We start from the raw sequence: 17790 nt of genomic DNA on the forward strand, positions 1-17790 counted from the left end.
TCAAGCGATTTGATCCATGTGCCTAATCTAGAGGATAGTTACGGTAAGACGATTGTTCTGTTGGGTATACAAATGGTCCCTAACCCAAGGGCTATCCAAAACACTTGAACCTAATTTTCTACAACTAATAGGATCCGAGGTATGATCCCCAGAAAAATGTCGTTTTTACGCGCAGCGTTCTGGAACATATTATGTTGCGATGTTGTCACAAACAATCAACATTCAAATGTGATCTGCGAATGAGAAACGTGCCACAAAATCTCTTCTTACATACAGAATGTAGATGGTGTTACTCCTATTTACGAGGAGAACACGGCAAGTTCAAAAATGTTCAAATGTGTGTGAAATGTTATGGGACTTAACTGCTAGGGTCATCAGGCTCTAAACTTACACACTACTTAACCTAAATTATCCTAAATACAAACACACACACCCATGCCAGAGGGAGGACTCGAGCCTCCGCCGGGACCAGCCGCACTGTCCATGACGAACACGGCAAGAGCCATAACCCGATTTCACAGAAACTTGGAAGTGAAGCTAAAATAAACGAAAACGTATCCCGGCTTATCCGTAGATGCTCGACCGTTTCTTCGAAGACGATCGTCAAAGTTTTCGATGTAATGTAGATGCCCTCTAGTGAGTGACAAGCCCAGCCCAAATGGTGGAATGGTGGTTGGTGCTGCTGTTTGTCTCACTCTTGTGTCCCGTATTCTAAACTCGATTGCTGGTTTTATTATTATTTTTTTTTTTCATTTGTCTATCCATGTCCGTAGAAGGTTACTACACAAATGTCTCTCATCAAATTAAGAGATGCAACGGGCGTTATATTAATTGTATATTATAACTGGGTGTCACAACTAGTGTCAAACATTTATTATATAGTACTAGTGTGTACGGTATTTTCAGAAGTTACAATCTTTTTAAATTCTCATATTCTTATATTTTATTGTTATATCAGTTCTTAATTCTTGTATTTCATTGTTCTGTTTATTCTCTATTTCCTTGGATGATACTGGTTCCACACGACATTATCAGGACGCGAATGCAGGTTTGCCACAGCGACGTTCGTGGCATGACGTTCACTCGGGAAACAAACGTCGTTAACTTTGCTGAAGGTTTCGCGCGTTACCAATAACATTGAGCCAAACCACGCATAACGGATAACATTTCCGAAAACTAGCGCTTGCAGTGGATTATGAATCAAGATACACTACAGGAATTTCACCGAAAACAATTTCGATTAGTTTTTCATTCCAGAATGATATTTTCACTCTGCAGCGGAGTGTGCGCTGATATGAAACTTCCTGGCAGATTAGAACTGTGTGCCAGAGCGAGACTCGAACTCGGGACCTTTGCCTTTCGCGGGCAAGTGCTCTACCATCTGAGCTACCCAAGCAAGACTCACGCCCCGTGCTCACATCTGTACTTCTTCCAGTAGAGCACTTGCCCGCGAAAGGCAAAGGTCTCGAGTTCGAGTCTCGGTCCGGCATACAGTTTTAATCTGCCAGGAAGTTTTAGTTTCTCATTCATTTATTGTTTCTTTATTTCTCAATTCATTCATCATACTTATAGTTAATAAGTGAATAGGGACTACATTATTTCAATATACACTGGAAGATATTCGTGTACTAATCTTCTACGGTCAGGGGTCGATAAAAGAAAAACAGAGAAAAAATAATAATCAGGTGAAGCCGCGACGTTAGACGCTACGCCACCGCTTCGGTTGAACTGTTTACTAGCTGAAAGGCACATAAAATAAACCGAAAACTGTGATCGTGTTTTCCCCAAAAACAATCGAGTCTACGGATAAGCTCAAAAAATGGTTCACATGGCTCTGAGCACTATGGTACTTAACATCTGAGGTCATCAGTCCCCTAGAAGTTAGAACTACTTAAACATAACTAACCTAAGGACATCACACACATCCATGCCCGAGGCAGGATTCGAACCAGCGGCCGGCCGGTGTGGCCGTGCGGTTAAAGGCGCTTCAGTCTGGAACCGCGTGACCGCTACGGTCGCAGGTTCGAATCCTGCCTCGGGCATGGATGTGTGTGATGTCCTTAGGTTAGTTAGGTTTAATTAGTTATAAGTTCTAGGCGACTGATGACCTCAGAAGTTAAGTCGCATAGTGCTCAGAGCCATTTTTTTCGAACCAGCGACCGTAGCGGTCGCGCTGTTCCAGACTGAAGGGCCTAGAACCGCTCGGACACTCCTGCCGGCCTACGGATAAGCCGATACACATAATCGCTTATTTTGACCCCTCTTTGACTGAGCGAAGTTTCTGGGAAATCGCGTTCTGGCACTTACGGTGTTCTCCTCGTTAGTGCGGCTGCGCTGAAATGCTAATCTCGTGCGTATCCAAACAAGCAGACCACTTCGTGTACATTTGACGTTAGTTGTTGCACGGTGTTTCACTTTTAATTGCCAGCGGTGTAAATGTCCGTATTTTGAGGAAAGGGCTGAGGTGCGCGTGTGGTCGGCAGCGCTCGTGGTTGCTGCGACGGCGTCGCGGGGCCCGGAGGCGGCGCAGCGAGGCTGGGCTGGGCCCGCCGCTGCCGGCTGAGGCGGCTGCCCGCGATATAAGCGGCCGCCGGGAGAGCCGCCCGCCACAGCCCGCGCGCCATGGAGCCACAGCAGCCGCAGCAGCAGCCGCAGCCGCAGCGGGGCGACTGGGCGTGCGTGCCCGCCTCCTGCGTGGCGCGCAGGACGCACAACCCGCTGCGCACCATCGTCGAGGAGCTGGCCATAGAGCCCAACCCCGACAAGCACTTCATCGCGCTCTCCATAGGTGAGTCCGCCGCCTACCACGTTCCGCGTTCTTACAACGTCAGTGTGTTGTTCTTCCGAGAAAGGTGTACCAGTTACCATGCACCGATCCGAGGTTCGATTGTCCCTGTCTTCCATCCCCGAAACATAGCTTGCTGTCACCGTCGACCCTAGGACTGCAACAATAATAACAACAAATTATAAAAAAGTGTAATATGTAAATAGTAACTTGTTTATATTAGTGCTTAGCACATCGCTTTGCCGGCCCGAGTGGCCGAGCGGTTCTAGGCGCTACAGTCTGGAACCGCGCCACCGCTACGGTCGCAGGTTCGAATCCTGCTTCGGGCATGGATTGTGTGATGTCCTTATGCTAGTTAGGTTTAAGTAGTTCTGAGTTCTAGGGCACTGATGACCTCAGATGTTAAGTCCCATAGTGCTCAGAGCCATTTGAATCATTTTTTTGCACTCACCATTATTAGTATTTCGCTTGGCACTAGGATTGTCAACACAGATCCGAAGGCTAAGGTTGTGCGAGTGTGTAAATTGGAAAATGCTATCAGTCGTTTCCGCTGCCGTTCGGGAAAGTTAGTCTTTCTGTTATTTTCTTAGAGGAGGATCTTCTTTATTCAATTTCCCGTGGTTGTCAGTTTTGCGTGTGCAATCTACAATGCTGTCGGACTTGTTGCTGGCTGCCAAGTATGCTCAGTCTGCGAATATGCGCCTCTTTGTGGGTGGAATGTTCTCTGCAGGTCACCGGTCCATATAGACAAGCCGTCGGGAAAAAATTAAAAATTATTCTTTGCTAAATATGTGTCGTAAATTTATAGAATGCCATGGCCCTATATAGACACTTAACTTTTATGCTATTTTATTCTCCGTAAGTCAGCTGAAATATCTGTAAATTGGTATATTTAAAAAATATGCTTTTAGCGAATTGTTCCTTGGCTCCACAACTGCCAGTTGTCCACCAAACGCGCCCCAAAGACATAACGCCACAATGCACAGAAAATGTCGCCGTCTGCAGTGATCGGTTTGCGGAGTAGCATATACAGATCATTCATGGACGAGAAGATAAACTAGTTCGTCCGTGCTGGATCTCTGTATACTACGAGACTTACCCAAGTACACATAGAAAAGTCCGCAAACAGAGAAAAATGCTTCGAAAACCTTTGATTTTCTTCAGTACACCGATTTTCCTCTTGCACCAATTATCACAGGAAAACGTTCGGAATTAATCGCTCTCCGGTCATGCTTTGGATAGCTGACACTCTTCTAGCACCGCATGAAATGACTTGCCCGTTAATGTTCTGAAGATAGTGAAGCTCACGAGGCTTCGATTCTGGACTTTGTGAAATACCGTACTGCTGAATAGTACGCAGCAGGCTTAAGAAGGCTTGTCTACGGCAACCAAAAGTGCTGGAATTATAATGGTGACTCCGTCGAAAAATTAAATGTTGTATATCTGGGATTTTCTACACAAATGTTTTGTCTGCATTTTGTGTGATCTTTCCTAACCGAATAGCCGTTACTTTTCAGACATACCTTTAATAGTAGAATACAAAGGAATTGTACGACTACAAGTTGATGTAACACGCCACAGAAACTGCAATATCAAACCTTAGACAATTAAGATTCGGATAAAGAGCTGCAATAATCAGCGATTCTGTAGTAAAACGCTTCTACACGCATTAGTACAATGCACAACTTTTCGGAAAATCAAGTGTTATTTCTTGAGTGGAAAGTGAAACATACCACCATTTTCTGGAGTGACAAGGCAAAAGAACAGAACGGGGCAAAGCCTTCCTTTGTCAAGAATTATTTCGGAAATGAGAAAGTCTTTAGAGTTTCAAACAGATGAACATTCAGTTTAACGGTATGTGGTGTCTCCTTCTGCATTATGAAAATAAACACAATACTTGCCAATATTCGGCAACTGATGTTTCAGGCGCTTCATTTCGAAAATAATTTATACTCATTCTGCGCTCGAAACTGCATTTACAAGATACTGTTATTTTCTGCTCTCTAGTCAGTCCTTGAGGAACAGAGACCTTACGACATCTTTGAACAATATGTCATGTAAAGACATACGATGCTCTATGTAAAGCATTTTTACAACTTTTAAATCTGTAATTTTTTTGTGTACTGTTCACAGTTTCTTAACAATCATTTCACATTACAGTGATCCATATTCATGGAGTACGAACATCTGCCGTGTTTTCCTTTTAATTTACACTGCACTGTATTATTATCATTATTTTAATTGTACAATTATTTTAATTGTACAATCGTTTTGAGACTTTATCTCCAACATAATGGAGTACATGAAATACTTCCTAGTGTTAAGTAAAATTTAAATTGGCCACTTATTTGCGATAAGTCATCTGTCGTATTTCCTTTACCTTTTTGTAGAGTATAATTCTTGTACTATAGAGGACCTTCGCACTGGGAACAGTGCTTCATAAGCGCTGTTACTTCATTATTCCTACAATTATCACTACCTTTAAAATGTATGTAACAAAGTTTATAAATAAATATTGGAATTTCTATAGCGCACAAAAACGCAGGTATTGACTTATCACGAAAAATAACAACCAATAAAGCTTGACTTAATAAGTAAATTACGACTTGAACGATATACTGCTCGAGTCTTCACCTCTCGTTACCTTCGGCACATCGGTTTACAATGCGAGGTCTTCCAACATCATAAAGGATTCATGCAGAAAATAAATGTAAGGTATCTGCAAATCGTTTTTATTACCGTTGTCTCTGTTCCATCTCTCATCTTCTACGTTTCTTGATTGAGCGCTCAGTTTTGTGTATTTTATGAGTAAACATAGAGAACAACAAAACACTTATTTCTTCCTTCATTGGCAATATTTTTCTTCAGTCTCGAGTTCTCGTTCGTAAACAAAAACGTTTTGGAGATACTTCGGTACGCAGTCAAAAACTCTTTACGACACTGACGTTTCCTGAGCGCCGTACGCTCGTTTTTCCGTGTTCTATTCCACCGTTTGCAGCTACAAAATTGTTTCGCGGTAATTTTAGGTTATGGGCGTCCTGAGGCATTACAAATGTATTCTTATTTCTCCGAGTCTTAAAAAGGTGCATCCCATTCACGTTTGGAATGGATATCGAATGTCTACGACTTACAGGTAATAAACCTGAAATATTTGAAGCTTTAACTTCCGTCATTCTCATGTATCTATAGTAGAGCTTCATATTCTGTAATATTACAAGATTATATAAGCTCTATATGACACGTGGCTATCAAACTGCAAATCCAGAAATTTGACGTTTGGACCACGTATAATCTTTCGGTTATTTCTGCGTCAGTTAATACGCCTTTCACATATAGCATTTCTTTGTGAATGCGAGGAAAGTGAAATTGAACTGGGGTAAGATTCCACGTTTGCTAGTTGAGACGCTGCAACTAGTTATGTAACACGGAACTGAGTTCGGAGGGAAATAAAGGGTATACATCTGCAATAGGTCTCTGTTTAAAAAGGCACAATGAAATTTAAACCAATCTCTGGGTAGAAGAAATCCTTACTTTTTAAGACAATTTCAGTTTCGTTACATCTGTGTCCTACGTTGGGCATAAATTTGCAGTGTTTCGAATAATGCATCTTCCGTTCAATGGAAACTGCATGTATGTGCTACATGAATTGGTTGAAATAATGAGAATATACGCACATCAGAGAATCAGTAAAAGGAGACATAATTTCGTGATTAGAATAATAATTATTTTATTTTACTTTATTTTCTTATCCCAAGAGAGCATCGTAACATCGCCACACTATCTAGTTATTTTCATATGCCATTTATCATGTTCGTTGTATACCGCTGTCATGAGGATTGTGGGAAGTATTTTACAAAAATTACATATTTTTAACGAAAATATGGCTACATGCAGATCATTTACAGGCAAATTATTTTTATACGATGCTTAATGTATTTTAAATTAATTAATTGATAAGTAAACACACACACACATATCGATATTATCTTTTTGAAAAAAATGTTTATGTAGCAGAAGTGTTAACATTTCGCTACATTGCAACAATAATTGTTAAATAGATTGAATATTAGTCATAATAATGTGTTATCATCATCGTCATAAACCACACATATAATATTTTAATTTCTAGTTGCTAATAACAAGGAATACGGAAGGTGGCATTATGTAACGCATGTCAAGGTATTACTGCATTTGACCTGGAGTAAAGACACATGAAATTGAATGCCATTGCATTCCCTTCGGGTACAGGCGATTCTTGAAAACAGTTTTCTGGCTACAATTTTGTGATAAAAGGGTTAGAGTTACAGTTTCCGTCAAGAACACAGACTGCGTCCTCGACGTTCGGCTACGGAGCCACCAAGGACCCAGTCCGAACGGCCTTGACGGACTTGCACCACGCCTGTGGCGACTAGCTCCCAAATTAGATTCATTGGTATTCATGATTTATGACGTAATAGTCACCCGAAATTTGATCAAAAAATTAAGATGGAAATCTCGAAACAAGGACCATTTCTATCACAGTAGTTGCTTTCCAGACACAATTTCGTTCCATTCATTGCCTATATTAAGTTACTTTTATTCTACTTTGCTACCGTCTATGATACGTAATGTTAAATGAAGGAAATGTGTTCGGCATAATGTTTGTATTGTAATCAGTAAGTATGGAAGTGAAAGCTGTGGGATGGCCGACACATGTCTACCATCGATGAAATATTTCTGGGCAGTCGCTTAGCTAAATTATTCTGCCTTGAGACGTGGATTATCCACTTTCGGAATGTTTTGGGTTTGATCAAGGACGTCACGCCGCAGTACTACGATTGGGAACTGTTCGCTGTCGAGATTCCTGCGTTGGTATCCAAACACCCACGGTGGAATTTGCCGCTCGTCACTGGCATTAGGAACCGGTTATCTCCTATCCAAGAAGCTCTGTTTCGTGGTCTCGACCTAGGACTAAGGAATAATTAGGGCACACCGTATAAGTTTTTGGGTAAACAGTAGCAAAATCGAAATAAATTCTCACTTTCACCCCCTGCCTTTCCCCATGAGAGATTGCTGTACAGTATTTGTTGCGCGCTAGCTGTTCTTTCCATTTCATTCCATACTGCACCCTCTTTTCTGTTGCATATGGAACAACCTATTTCTGCACTTACGTAGGCATTTCTGCTCAGTTCGTAACTTGTTACGTATCTGATGAATTTCATTTCTGATTCTGCTACTTGTCCCTTGTGGTACAGCAAGTTGCCGCACATTTCATATCCAACGATAAAAAATAAATATTCTCTCTTTGCTTTTAGTGTACAAGCAATTATATGAGGGCATACTGAAAATTATACCTCCGTTTTTTTATGTGAAAACTCTTAAAACTTTTAAATAAAACAAACGTTATTAACATTCTATGTCTTTATTCTTCTTATCTGCATACTTATTTCTCAAGACAATCACACTGGTGACGAATGCATTTCTCTCAACGAGAGACCAGTTTGTTGATACCGTCACTGTAGAAATTTTGACTTTGTTGACGGAGCCACAACCTCACTATCAAAGTGAAGTCCGTGAAGGCATTCTTAAAATTTTGGAAACAGATGAAAATCGGATGGCGCCAAGTCGGGACTGTATGGAGGATGATCGATGACACTGAACCCAAGGCGCCAGATTGTTGCAGGTGTTGCACCGATCGTGTGTGACCTGGTATTGCCTTGGTGAAGGAATCGATATTCCATATCTGAACGATCTCTTCTGTGGTTGTTGTTGTTGTTGTGGTCTTCAGTCCTGAGACTGGTTTGATGCAGCTCTCCACGCTACTCTATCCTGTGCAAGCTTCTTCATCTCCCAGTACCTACTGCAACCTACATCCTTCTGAATCTACTTAGTGTATTCATCTCTTGGTCTCCCTCTACGATTTTTACACTCCACGCTGCCCTCCAATACTAGATTGGTGATCCCTTGATGCCTCAGAACATGTCCTACCAACCGATCCCTTCTTCTGATCAAGTTGTGCCACAAACTTCTCTTCTCCCCAATCCTATTCAATACTTCCTCATTAGTTATGGGATCTACACATCTAATCTTCAGCATTCTTCTGTAGCACCACATTTCGAAAGCTTCTATTCTCTTTTTGTCCAAACTATTTATTGTCCATGTTTCACTTCCATACATGGCTACACTCCATACAAATACTTTCAGAAATGACTTCCTGACGCTTAATTCTATACTCGATGTTAACAAATTTCTCTTCTTCAGAAACGCTTTCCTTGCCATTGCCAGTCTACATTTTATATCCTCTCTACTTCGACCGTCATCTGTTATTTTGCTCCCCAAATAGCAAAACTCCTTTACTACTTTAAGTGTCTCATTTCCTAATCTAATTCTCTCAGCATCACAAGACTTAATTCGACTACATTCCATTATCCTCGTTTTGCTTTTGTTGATGTTCATCTTATATCCTCCTTTCAAGACGTTATCCATTCCATTCAACTGCTCTTCCAAGTCGTTTGCTGTCTCTGACAGAATTAAAATGTCATCAGCGAACCTCAAAGTTTTTATTTCTTCTCCCTGCATTTTAATACCTACGCCAAATTTTTGTTTTGTTTCCTTTACTACTTGCTCAATATACAGATTGAATAACAACGGGGAGAGGCTACAGCCCTGTCTTACTCCCTTCCCAACAACTGCTTCCCTTTCATGTCCCTCGGTTCTTATAACTGCCATCTGGTGTCTGTACAAATTATAAATAGCCTTTCGCTCCCTGTATTTTACCCCTGCCACCATTAGAATTTGAAACAGAGTATTCCAGTCAACATTGTCAAAAGCTTTCTCTAAGTCTACAAATGCTAGAAACGTAGGTTTGCCTCACGTGTTCCAGTATTTCTACGGAATCCAAACTGACCTTCCCCGAGGTCGGCTTCTACCAGTTTTTCCATTCGTCTGTAAAGACTTCATGTTAGTATTTTGCAACTGTGGCTTATTAAACTGATTGTTCGGTAATTTTCACATCTGTCTACACCTGCTTCCTTTGGGATTGGAATTATTATATTCTTCTTGAAGTCTGAGGGTATTTCGCCTGTTTCATACATCTTGCTCACCAGATGGTAGAGTTTTGTCAGGACTGGCTCTCCCAAGGCCGTCAGTACTTCCAATGGAATGTTGTCTACTCCGGGGGCCTTGTTTCGACTCAGGTCTTTCAGTGTGCTCTGTCTGTGGTTAGAAACTCAATTACAAAAAAATGGCTCTGAGCACTATGGGACTTAACATCAGTCCTCGAGAACTTAGAACTACTTAAACCTAACTAACCTAAGGACATCACACACATCCATGCCCGAGGCAGGGTTCGAACCTGCGACCGTAGCAGTCACGCGGTTCCGGACTGAAGCGCCTAGAACCGCTCGTCCACCACTGCCGGCTAAACTCAATTACACCACACAGTTTCTCACAGACCGGCATAGTTACGTTACATACCGACATGTTATACACTACAATTCGGAGCCCTCTAGGGCAGATAGCTGCAAATATGTAGACATCAAGGATAAATATGTAGAATGTTAATAACGTGTGTTTTATTTTAAAATCTTTAAGAATTTTCTCATGACAAATTCGGAGGCAATCTTTTTCAGCACGCTCTCAGATGGTACAGCAGAGTAAACTGTTGTGCGGCACCCTGTGGCGTAATTCCCTTGTCCTCTGATCGTGTCTCACAATCAGACATTGTTAGAGAAAGTCATGCGTGGCTCGCAGAACGAGTAAACTCATATTAATAACAAATCTAACTGGATTAATTTGGATCGCATTTCGGTTTTAAGCTTCATCAGCACTCATTTCTGGAGTGGACTGGTGGCGGGGCGGCCTCAGTGTGAAGCAAAATAAACTGCACCATCTACCACCTGTAGACTAAAGCAATCAAGATTCCGGTGGTTTTATTTTCTTTTTCCAATTTATTTAATTTTTGCATGTCGTTTTCTTTACATCACTGATTAGACGATTTCCTTGTATGAGACATTATATGATCAGATTGTAAGACCTATGCTTGATCATTGCTTACGACAATCAGACTTCAGTCATTTTATTAGTGACCAAATTGATTGATGAGTTAAAGCCAGATAGGTAAGCAAAAGATGATGGCAACTATAGTTGATTACAACTAAAGAAGTCATTGTGAACCAAGGCACGTAACTCTGTCCAGACAACACCACGACACATGGTAGTCAGCCGCGTGTACCAACGTTAACTATCACATGACCGGTTTATGTATTCGCACACCTCGCGGCGACTCGCTCTGTTGAGGTCTGGACTTCACGTCTTAAGCTTGCTTCCTAGGATAGCCGAGGATGGTTTAGGAGAATTTTAGCACAAATCCACATCCGGCTCTACTGATTCAGTTTGCTTCCAAGATTCTAATTCAATTCGGGCGAATTCTGGGATAGTTCCTACACAGATGGAGGTCGTTTAATGACTGTGAAGTTGACAGACATTTAACTTCTTACGTTCCCTCTGAGGCAGGGTCGCCTCATCGCCTTTGCATATCTCCTATATCTACTGTGCTGCCAACGTCTCTCTTGATCTCACATAGCGCTATCATCATCCTAACCAGAGTATTATTTTTTGTTCTGGCCTGTACAGTTGTCCCCTAACATGTACAACATTCTTACCTCCTTGTTGATATTATTTTGGATGTGCCAGTACAACATCGTACACACTTCATTTGGGCCCTTTCCTCCGTCACCTTCATTGTAGATGAAAACAGTCGTTTCCGTGAAGTTAGTTTATGCACACCGAAAACATTCACGGTAAATTGTCTCAAGTAGTAGGTGTCCTGAAGAGGAATGAAACGCAGAGAGATATTGCCCATGAAATCAAAACAGATTCGAATATTTTGTTTAGGTCCCTTCGCACAATTGGCAGTGATTTATTTGAGGGAGGTGTAATACTTTTAGGCTCTAAACTTATACACCAGAAGCTCGGCGATGGCCATTCTCTCCGTTTACTGCAGAAAGGCAACATGTTCTAGACTAGTTCCCTATCTGCAATAAACGGAAAATTAAAGACCCGCGTTATTGTGCAAACATGTTCTCTTTCTGCGGTAAACAACGTAATGATTTAGGATCAAATCGTCGAAAAAATTAAACTTATAGATTTCGGACTGTTTTCCTTTCTGCGATAAGCGGTTTGTTTGTAGGCTAGTGTTGAGGTGCCTAGTCTCGTTCGTAAATTAAATTCTGCTGCTCCTCCATTGTCGTAACTTGTGGCGTTAACAGATGTTTCCATTTCTTGTTGTTGTGGTCTTCAGTTCTATGACAGCTTTGTTGCAGCTCTTGTCGCTAGTCTATCCTCTACGAGCCTCTTCAACCCTACATACCTTGTGCTCCCTACGTTTATTTTAACCTGCTTGGTACACTCAACCATTGGTCTCCCTCTACAGTTTTTACCCCACCCCCTCCCCCTCCCCACTTCCCTCTATTACCAAATTGACAGGACGTGTCCTGTCAACCGATCCCTTATTTTACTAAAGCTACCATTTTTTTTCCTCCGTTCGATTCAGTACCTCCTCAGTAATTACTGATCTACCCACCTAATCTTCAGCATTCTTGTGTACATGCAGATTTCAAAAGCTTCTGTTCTCTTCTCGCCTATACCGTTTACCATCCACATTTCATTTCCGTATGAGGCTTCATTCCAGACAACTACCTACAAAAAGCTTTCCTAACTTTTATATTAATAGTATGTGTTAGCAAGCGCCACTTTTTCACAAACGCTTTTCTAGCTATTTACAATCTGCATTTTATATACCTCTCCCCTTCCGCAACCATCAGCCATTTTGCTGCTCAAATAGCATAACACATCTACTGCTTGTAGGGGCTCACTTTCTAATCTGATTTCCTCAGCTCTGTCTGATTTAATTTGCCTATATTCCACTGCCCTTGTCTTAGTTTTGTTGATGTTCGTCTTTTAGCTTCTTTTCAAGACCCGACTCTGACAGAATTACAATGTCATCGACAAACCTGAAAGTTTTTGTTCTTCTCCCTGAAACCTTTTCAAATTTCTCGCTGGTTTCCTTCCCTGCTTGTTCAATATACAGATCGAATAACATCGCGCATAGACTACAGCCCTGTGTCATTTTCTTCTCAAACTCTACTTTCACTTTATGTTCATCGACTCTTGTAACTGCAATCTGGTTTCTGTAAGAGTTGTGAATAAACCTTGTTCCCTGTACTGGACCCCTATTACCCTTCTGAGTAGATGTATGTTGTGATCTCTTGGCGATGGAAATCGGGGCTCCGTACGTCATTTTAAATGTCAAAAAATTCTTTTATGTTGTCTTGATATTCGACCTCAGTGGAAGAGCACCGTTTGTCTGATCCCCGTATCCGAACACATTGCCTTCATCCGGCCAAGTGGGGCCCGCTATCTCTAGCGGCCTGCCTGACACAGGCCGCGCCAAACGCTTCGTGTTGAACTCACTGTAAGGGCACTGCGGATCTTATTTCAATTTGGTGACTACAGGACGGCACAGTATCGTCGTAGTTTCCTGCGGACACTGGTCGGAGGAATGCAGAAACCTGCTGTACGGTAGCTGCAAGTGCTGCTACGCGGAGAGTCCGACCCTTTTTAAAAGCAGGGCCGCTGTGTGAAACGGCGTAATGGAACAGCCAGTTGAAGTTACTTGAGAATGCTCTGAATGCAAGAGTAAATCTAGTACAGCTGGTGGTCCGTCGCATGTCGTCGATTCTCAGATCTCCACATCAGGACCCTTTGAGTATTCAATTTTCCATATAAATCAAATGTAGTTTTGTGAATCCTATTGATTCGTTCCAATCAATCTTCATGTTATTCTGTAATGGCTATAAAATTATCACAAAACCCCGTGCCCTTTACTGTAGCGTTAGTCTGAATTTTTTTAATACCTGGATGCAGTTTGTTCAGTACCCCCTACAGTCGAAAACGAGTTGTGGAACACGAACTGCATCTTTTGAAGAGCTGTTCCAGCATTCGTCTGACGTGAATTAAATTTGACAGAAAACTAAATCGAGCAACACATGGATTTGGGCTAACAACAGACATCAACAGAACGAGTTGCCGCGCGAGATGTGCGAATATGTACAGTGATCATATGATTGCTTATATGATCATATGATTGCTTATATCCATGGACGTGGCTGCCTTACAACATGTCGTGATGTCTTATGCGCAGTTACGTGCCTCGCTTCACCTTGACTTCTTTAGCTGTAAACAACTAGAAAGTCAGCTGCCGTCACCTTTTCCCTATCTACTTGCTTTTAATCTTTAGTAAATTTCGTTGCTAATAAATTGATTTAAATGTGACTGTAATAATATAGGTCTTACAATGTGATCAAATAATGTCTTGTACAAAGAAGCCAGCTGATCAGAGATGCAAAATAAAATATATTTACATCTACGTCTACGTGATTACACTGCTATTCACAATAAAGTGCCTGGCAGAGGGTTCAATGAACCACCTTCTTGCTGTCTCTCTATCGTTCCACTCTCGAACGGCACGTGGGAAAAAAGAGTACTTAAATTTTTCTGTGCGAGCCCTGATTTCTATTATTTTGTCTTGATGATCATTTCTCCCTATTTAGGTGGGTGCCAACAGAATGTTTTCGCAATCGAGGGAGAAACTGGTGATTGAAATTTCATGAGAAGATCCCGTCGCAACGAAAATCGCCTTTGTTTTAATCATTGCCACTCCAATACACGTATCATGTCTATGATACTATATCCCCTCTTTCGCGATAATACAAAACGAGCTGTCCTTCTTTGTACTTTTTCGATGTCATCCGTCAGTCCCACCTGATGCGGATCCCACACCGCACAGCAATACTCCAGAATAGGGCGGACAAGCGTAGTGTAAGCAGTCTCTTTGGTAGACCTGTTGCACCTTATAAGTGTTCCGCCAATGAATCGCAGGCTTTGGTTTATTCTACCCACAACATTATCTATGTGATCGTTCCAGTTTAGGTTATTTGTAATTGTCATCCCTAAGTATTTAGTTGAATTTAAAGCCCTCAGATTTGTGTGACTTATCGCGTGATCAAAATTTAGCTGATTCCTTTTAGTACTCATGTGAATAACTTCACACTTTTCTTTATTCAGGGTCAATTGCCACTTTTCGCACCATACAGATATCTTATCTAAATCATTTTGCAAGTCGTTTTGATCATCTGATGACTTTACAAGACGGTAAATGACAGCATCATCTGCAAACAATCTAAGACGGCTACACAGATTGTCTCCTATGTCGTTAATATAGATCAGAAACAATAGTGAGCCTATAACACTTCCTTGGGGAACGCCGGAATATGCTATACAAAAAATAAATAAATTGGAGAAAGCAGATGAAACAACCGGATTAATGACTGGTTTATTCTGCATATGATAAATGGTCCACATATTTTGCTTCCAATTCAGGCCGCCCCGCCATCAGACCACTCTATAGTGACCAGTGCTCACGAACCTTAGAACCGAAATACGATGCAAACTTATGCAATAAAACTTGTTTTTCACTTCGACCACTCATTCTGCGGTTCACTTACGACTTTCTTTAACAACGATTAAGGCGCAATCGGAGGACAATGAAAATGCATCACTGAATGTTGTGCAACACTTTGCTTCTCTGATCCTTTTACAGTTCTCAACTATAATGATCTCTACGCTATTTTTTTCCCTGGCTGGCTCTTCACACAGATTTCTACGGTTTCCGTAAGGATATTACTCGTACCTGGATTACTTTATCTTTAACTACAGTTTTTCTCTCTGGTCAATCATTCCCTCAATGACATATGCCCCCTCTGTTGAGTAATTCAGCAATGACGTCACGTAAGTCGCTCGATCATCGAATTCGCGCATAGACGCGTCTCGATTCTCAGAAAGCAGACGAGCTCCGCTATTTCGCGGTGGCGTCGATGTTTCGTGGAGCAAAGGATCCGGACCAGATTGGCGATGCGTTTGTTAATTGCCGTTACTGTGTGTGGCCTTGCAAAAGGAAAGGCATTGAAACAATGACGACTAATGTGTGAAGTTGTAAGAAAAATACGACTGAAAATTCAGGGAAATGGATAATCCGACTGCTTGTTCAAGTGACAATTTTTACTAAAAAATAAACTACAAACCTATTTCTACGGAAGTATTCAACTGCACACCAGCCGTGCTGCCAGATGATGATATGCACATTCGACATTTACACAAATTGAAACAAGTGTTGCATTAATAAAGAACTAAAGCACACCGAAAAAAAATTAGTGACCCCCGTGACAGCTAGCTAATACTGCAGTCATGTGACGCTCGACAGTTGACACGCGTCATGACAGTGAAGAGTTGAGTATGTGCCAGTCGGTTGTATGGAATCAGCGCGCTAAGACAGGTCGACTTGAAGACGTGATGGAATGGCAGAAAGGACGTGGCTGAGCCGTGCCCCGGCTCGTGTTTGTGCCTGTGACAGGTTGGCGTCGTGTATTCGGCTTGCGACCTCTCGTTTTCTCAGTCCGTTCACCAGCGCCACTACGTTTGCTCGCTTTGTCTGTCCGTGAGTGGCAGCAGCGGCGTTTATCGATAGCGAGTACTGTGGTACTATCTTTGGCGCGACCTCTAGTATTTCCGGGTCGTCGTGTGTCGGAGTTCAGTTGGGAAGGAGCAGCAGTGAGGTCCGACAGCGCCAGTACTCGCCGATTTTTTTTTCTTCTTTATTGAGTTTCGATTCCCCCTAAAGGGGGCGGGCTGGCAGCAGCTTATTACGCCGCTCTTCAGCCTACAGAATTTGTTGTAAAAAGATGAAGATAATAAAAAAAATAATAACAGTTGGCGATAAAATCGGTGACTTAAAGGTAAAATGGCAGAAAATTCTGGAGCTTAAAACATAAAACACAGGGTGCATGATGCTAATAAAATACACAGGAAGCAGAAAAATAATAGACAGACAATTAAAAAACACGGCGACAGTCTGGGTTCTGTTCGCAAAAGATATAAAAAGCACACCCAGCGACAGCATGATTTCTGTTCGCAACACTGTGGAAAGACGCACAACACTGAACACTCACTTAAACACTGCACGAAAAATTGGCACAAATATGACATACCACACCCGAGAGCAGGTGGGGGGAAACTGTTCAGATGACGGGAAAAAAAGGGGGGAAGGAGAGGAAAAGTGAAGGGGGAGGGGGGAAAGAAGCCAGTGGAAGATGAGGATACATAAGAGGGGGGGGGGGTGCTGAGCAGACGTGCCAGGGAGTGGGGAAGGCAGAGGAGGGGAGGACAAAAGGACTCGGGGGAGGGGGGGGGAGAAAGGAGATAGGGAGAGGGTAGGCGGGGAGAAAACACAGGATGGAAGGGGGGGAGGAAGAGGGAGCCCAGGGAAAGGACGGAGGAAAGGAGGGGGGTGAGGATCAGAGTTGATAGGAAGGATAAATGGAGGGAGAGAGGGCATCATCTGGAAGGGGGAGTTGATGGAAGCCACCTTGGGAAAGGAGATGTAGGGTACTCGCCGAGGGAGCTGGTGATATATGTACTGCCCGATGGAAGGATGTGGTCGCGAGAGTGCACGACCACGTCGAGATCCGAATTCAGCGAGTTTAAGTTGAATGGATCGTTATATTCGAGTAGTGCAACTTTCACTTGTGTGTGTGTCCGTCCGTCGAAGTGACCTCACGCCATCAAGCTGTCAATTGACGGTTTTATACTCCGACGTTTCCCTTGTCTAACTTGATTGGCAACAACCGATGGTTGGCCGTTCGGTCGGTTGTCTCAGTGGACGACGTGTATCTGGTCTTTCGAACGTTTCTGTGTTCTTAGCGTTCATGTCTACGTGCTGTATGTCTACGTCTTGTTGCTGTATAGTGACTGTTCTAGCATTCTTTGAGTTGTTTGTGGATTTGTCTTTTGCGGTTCCATGTGCTTCTAGTCAGATTTTGAATAGACAGTTTGGTCTTAACCCTGTCTGTGTACTAGCATTTGGTGGAGACAACTTTTGTAATTAAATGCCTGTCATTTGACGATGTTAA

At 42.3% G+C, this 17790-nt stretch overlaps 1 protein-coding gene across 1 annotated transcript in view; it reads left to right on the top strand.

The window, feature by feature from the left end:
* Positions 1 to 2622: 2622 nt before the first annotated feature.
* Positions 2623 to 17790, top strand: part of LOC126162319 (tyrosine aminotransferase) — a 216559-nt gene continuing 201391 nt past the window's right edge. Inside the window, exon 1 of the mRNA XM_049918743.1 lies at positions 2623 to 2788. Coding sequence (XP_049774700.1) covers positions 2623 to 2788 — 166 coding nt within the window. The remainder of the gene's footprint in view (positions 2789 to 17790) is intronic.

The sequence above is a fragment of the Schistocerca cancellata genome, chromosome 2, assembly GCF_023864275.1.
Source record: "Schistocerca cancellata isolate TAMUIC-IGC-003103 chromosome 2, iqSchCanc2.1, whole genome shotgun sequence".
Lineage (NCBI taxonomy): Eukaryota > Metazoa > Arthropoda > Insecta > Orthoptera > Acrididae > Schistocerca > Schistocerca cancellata.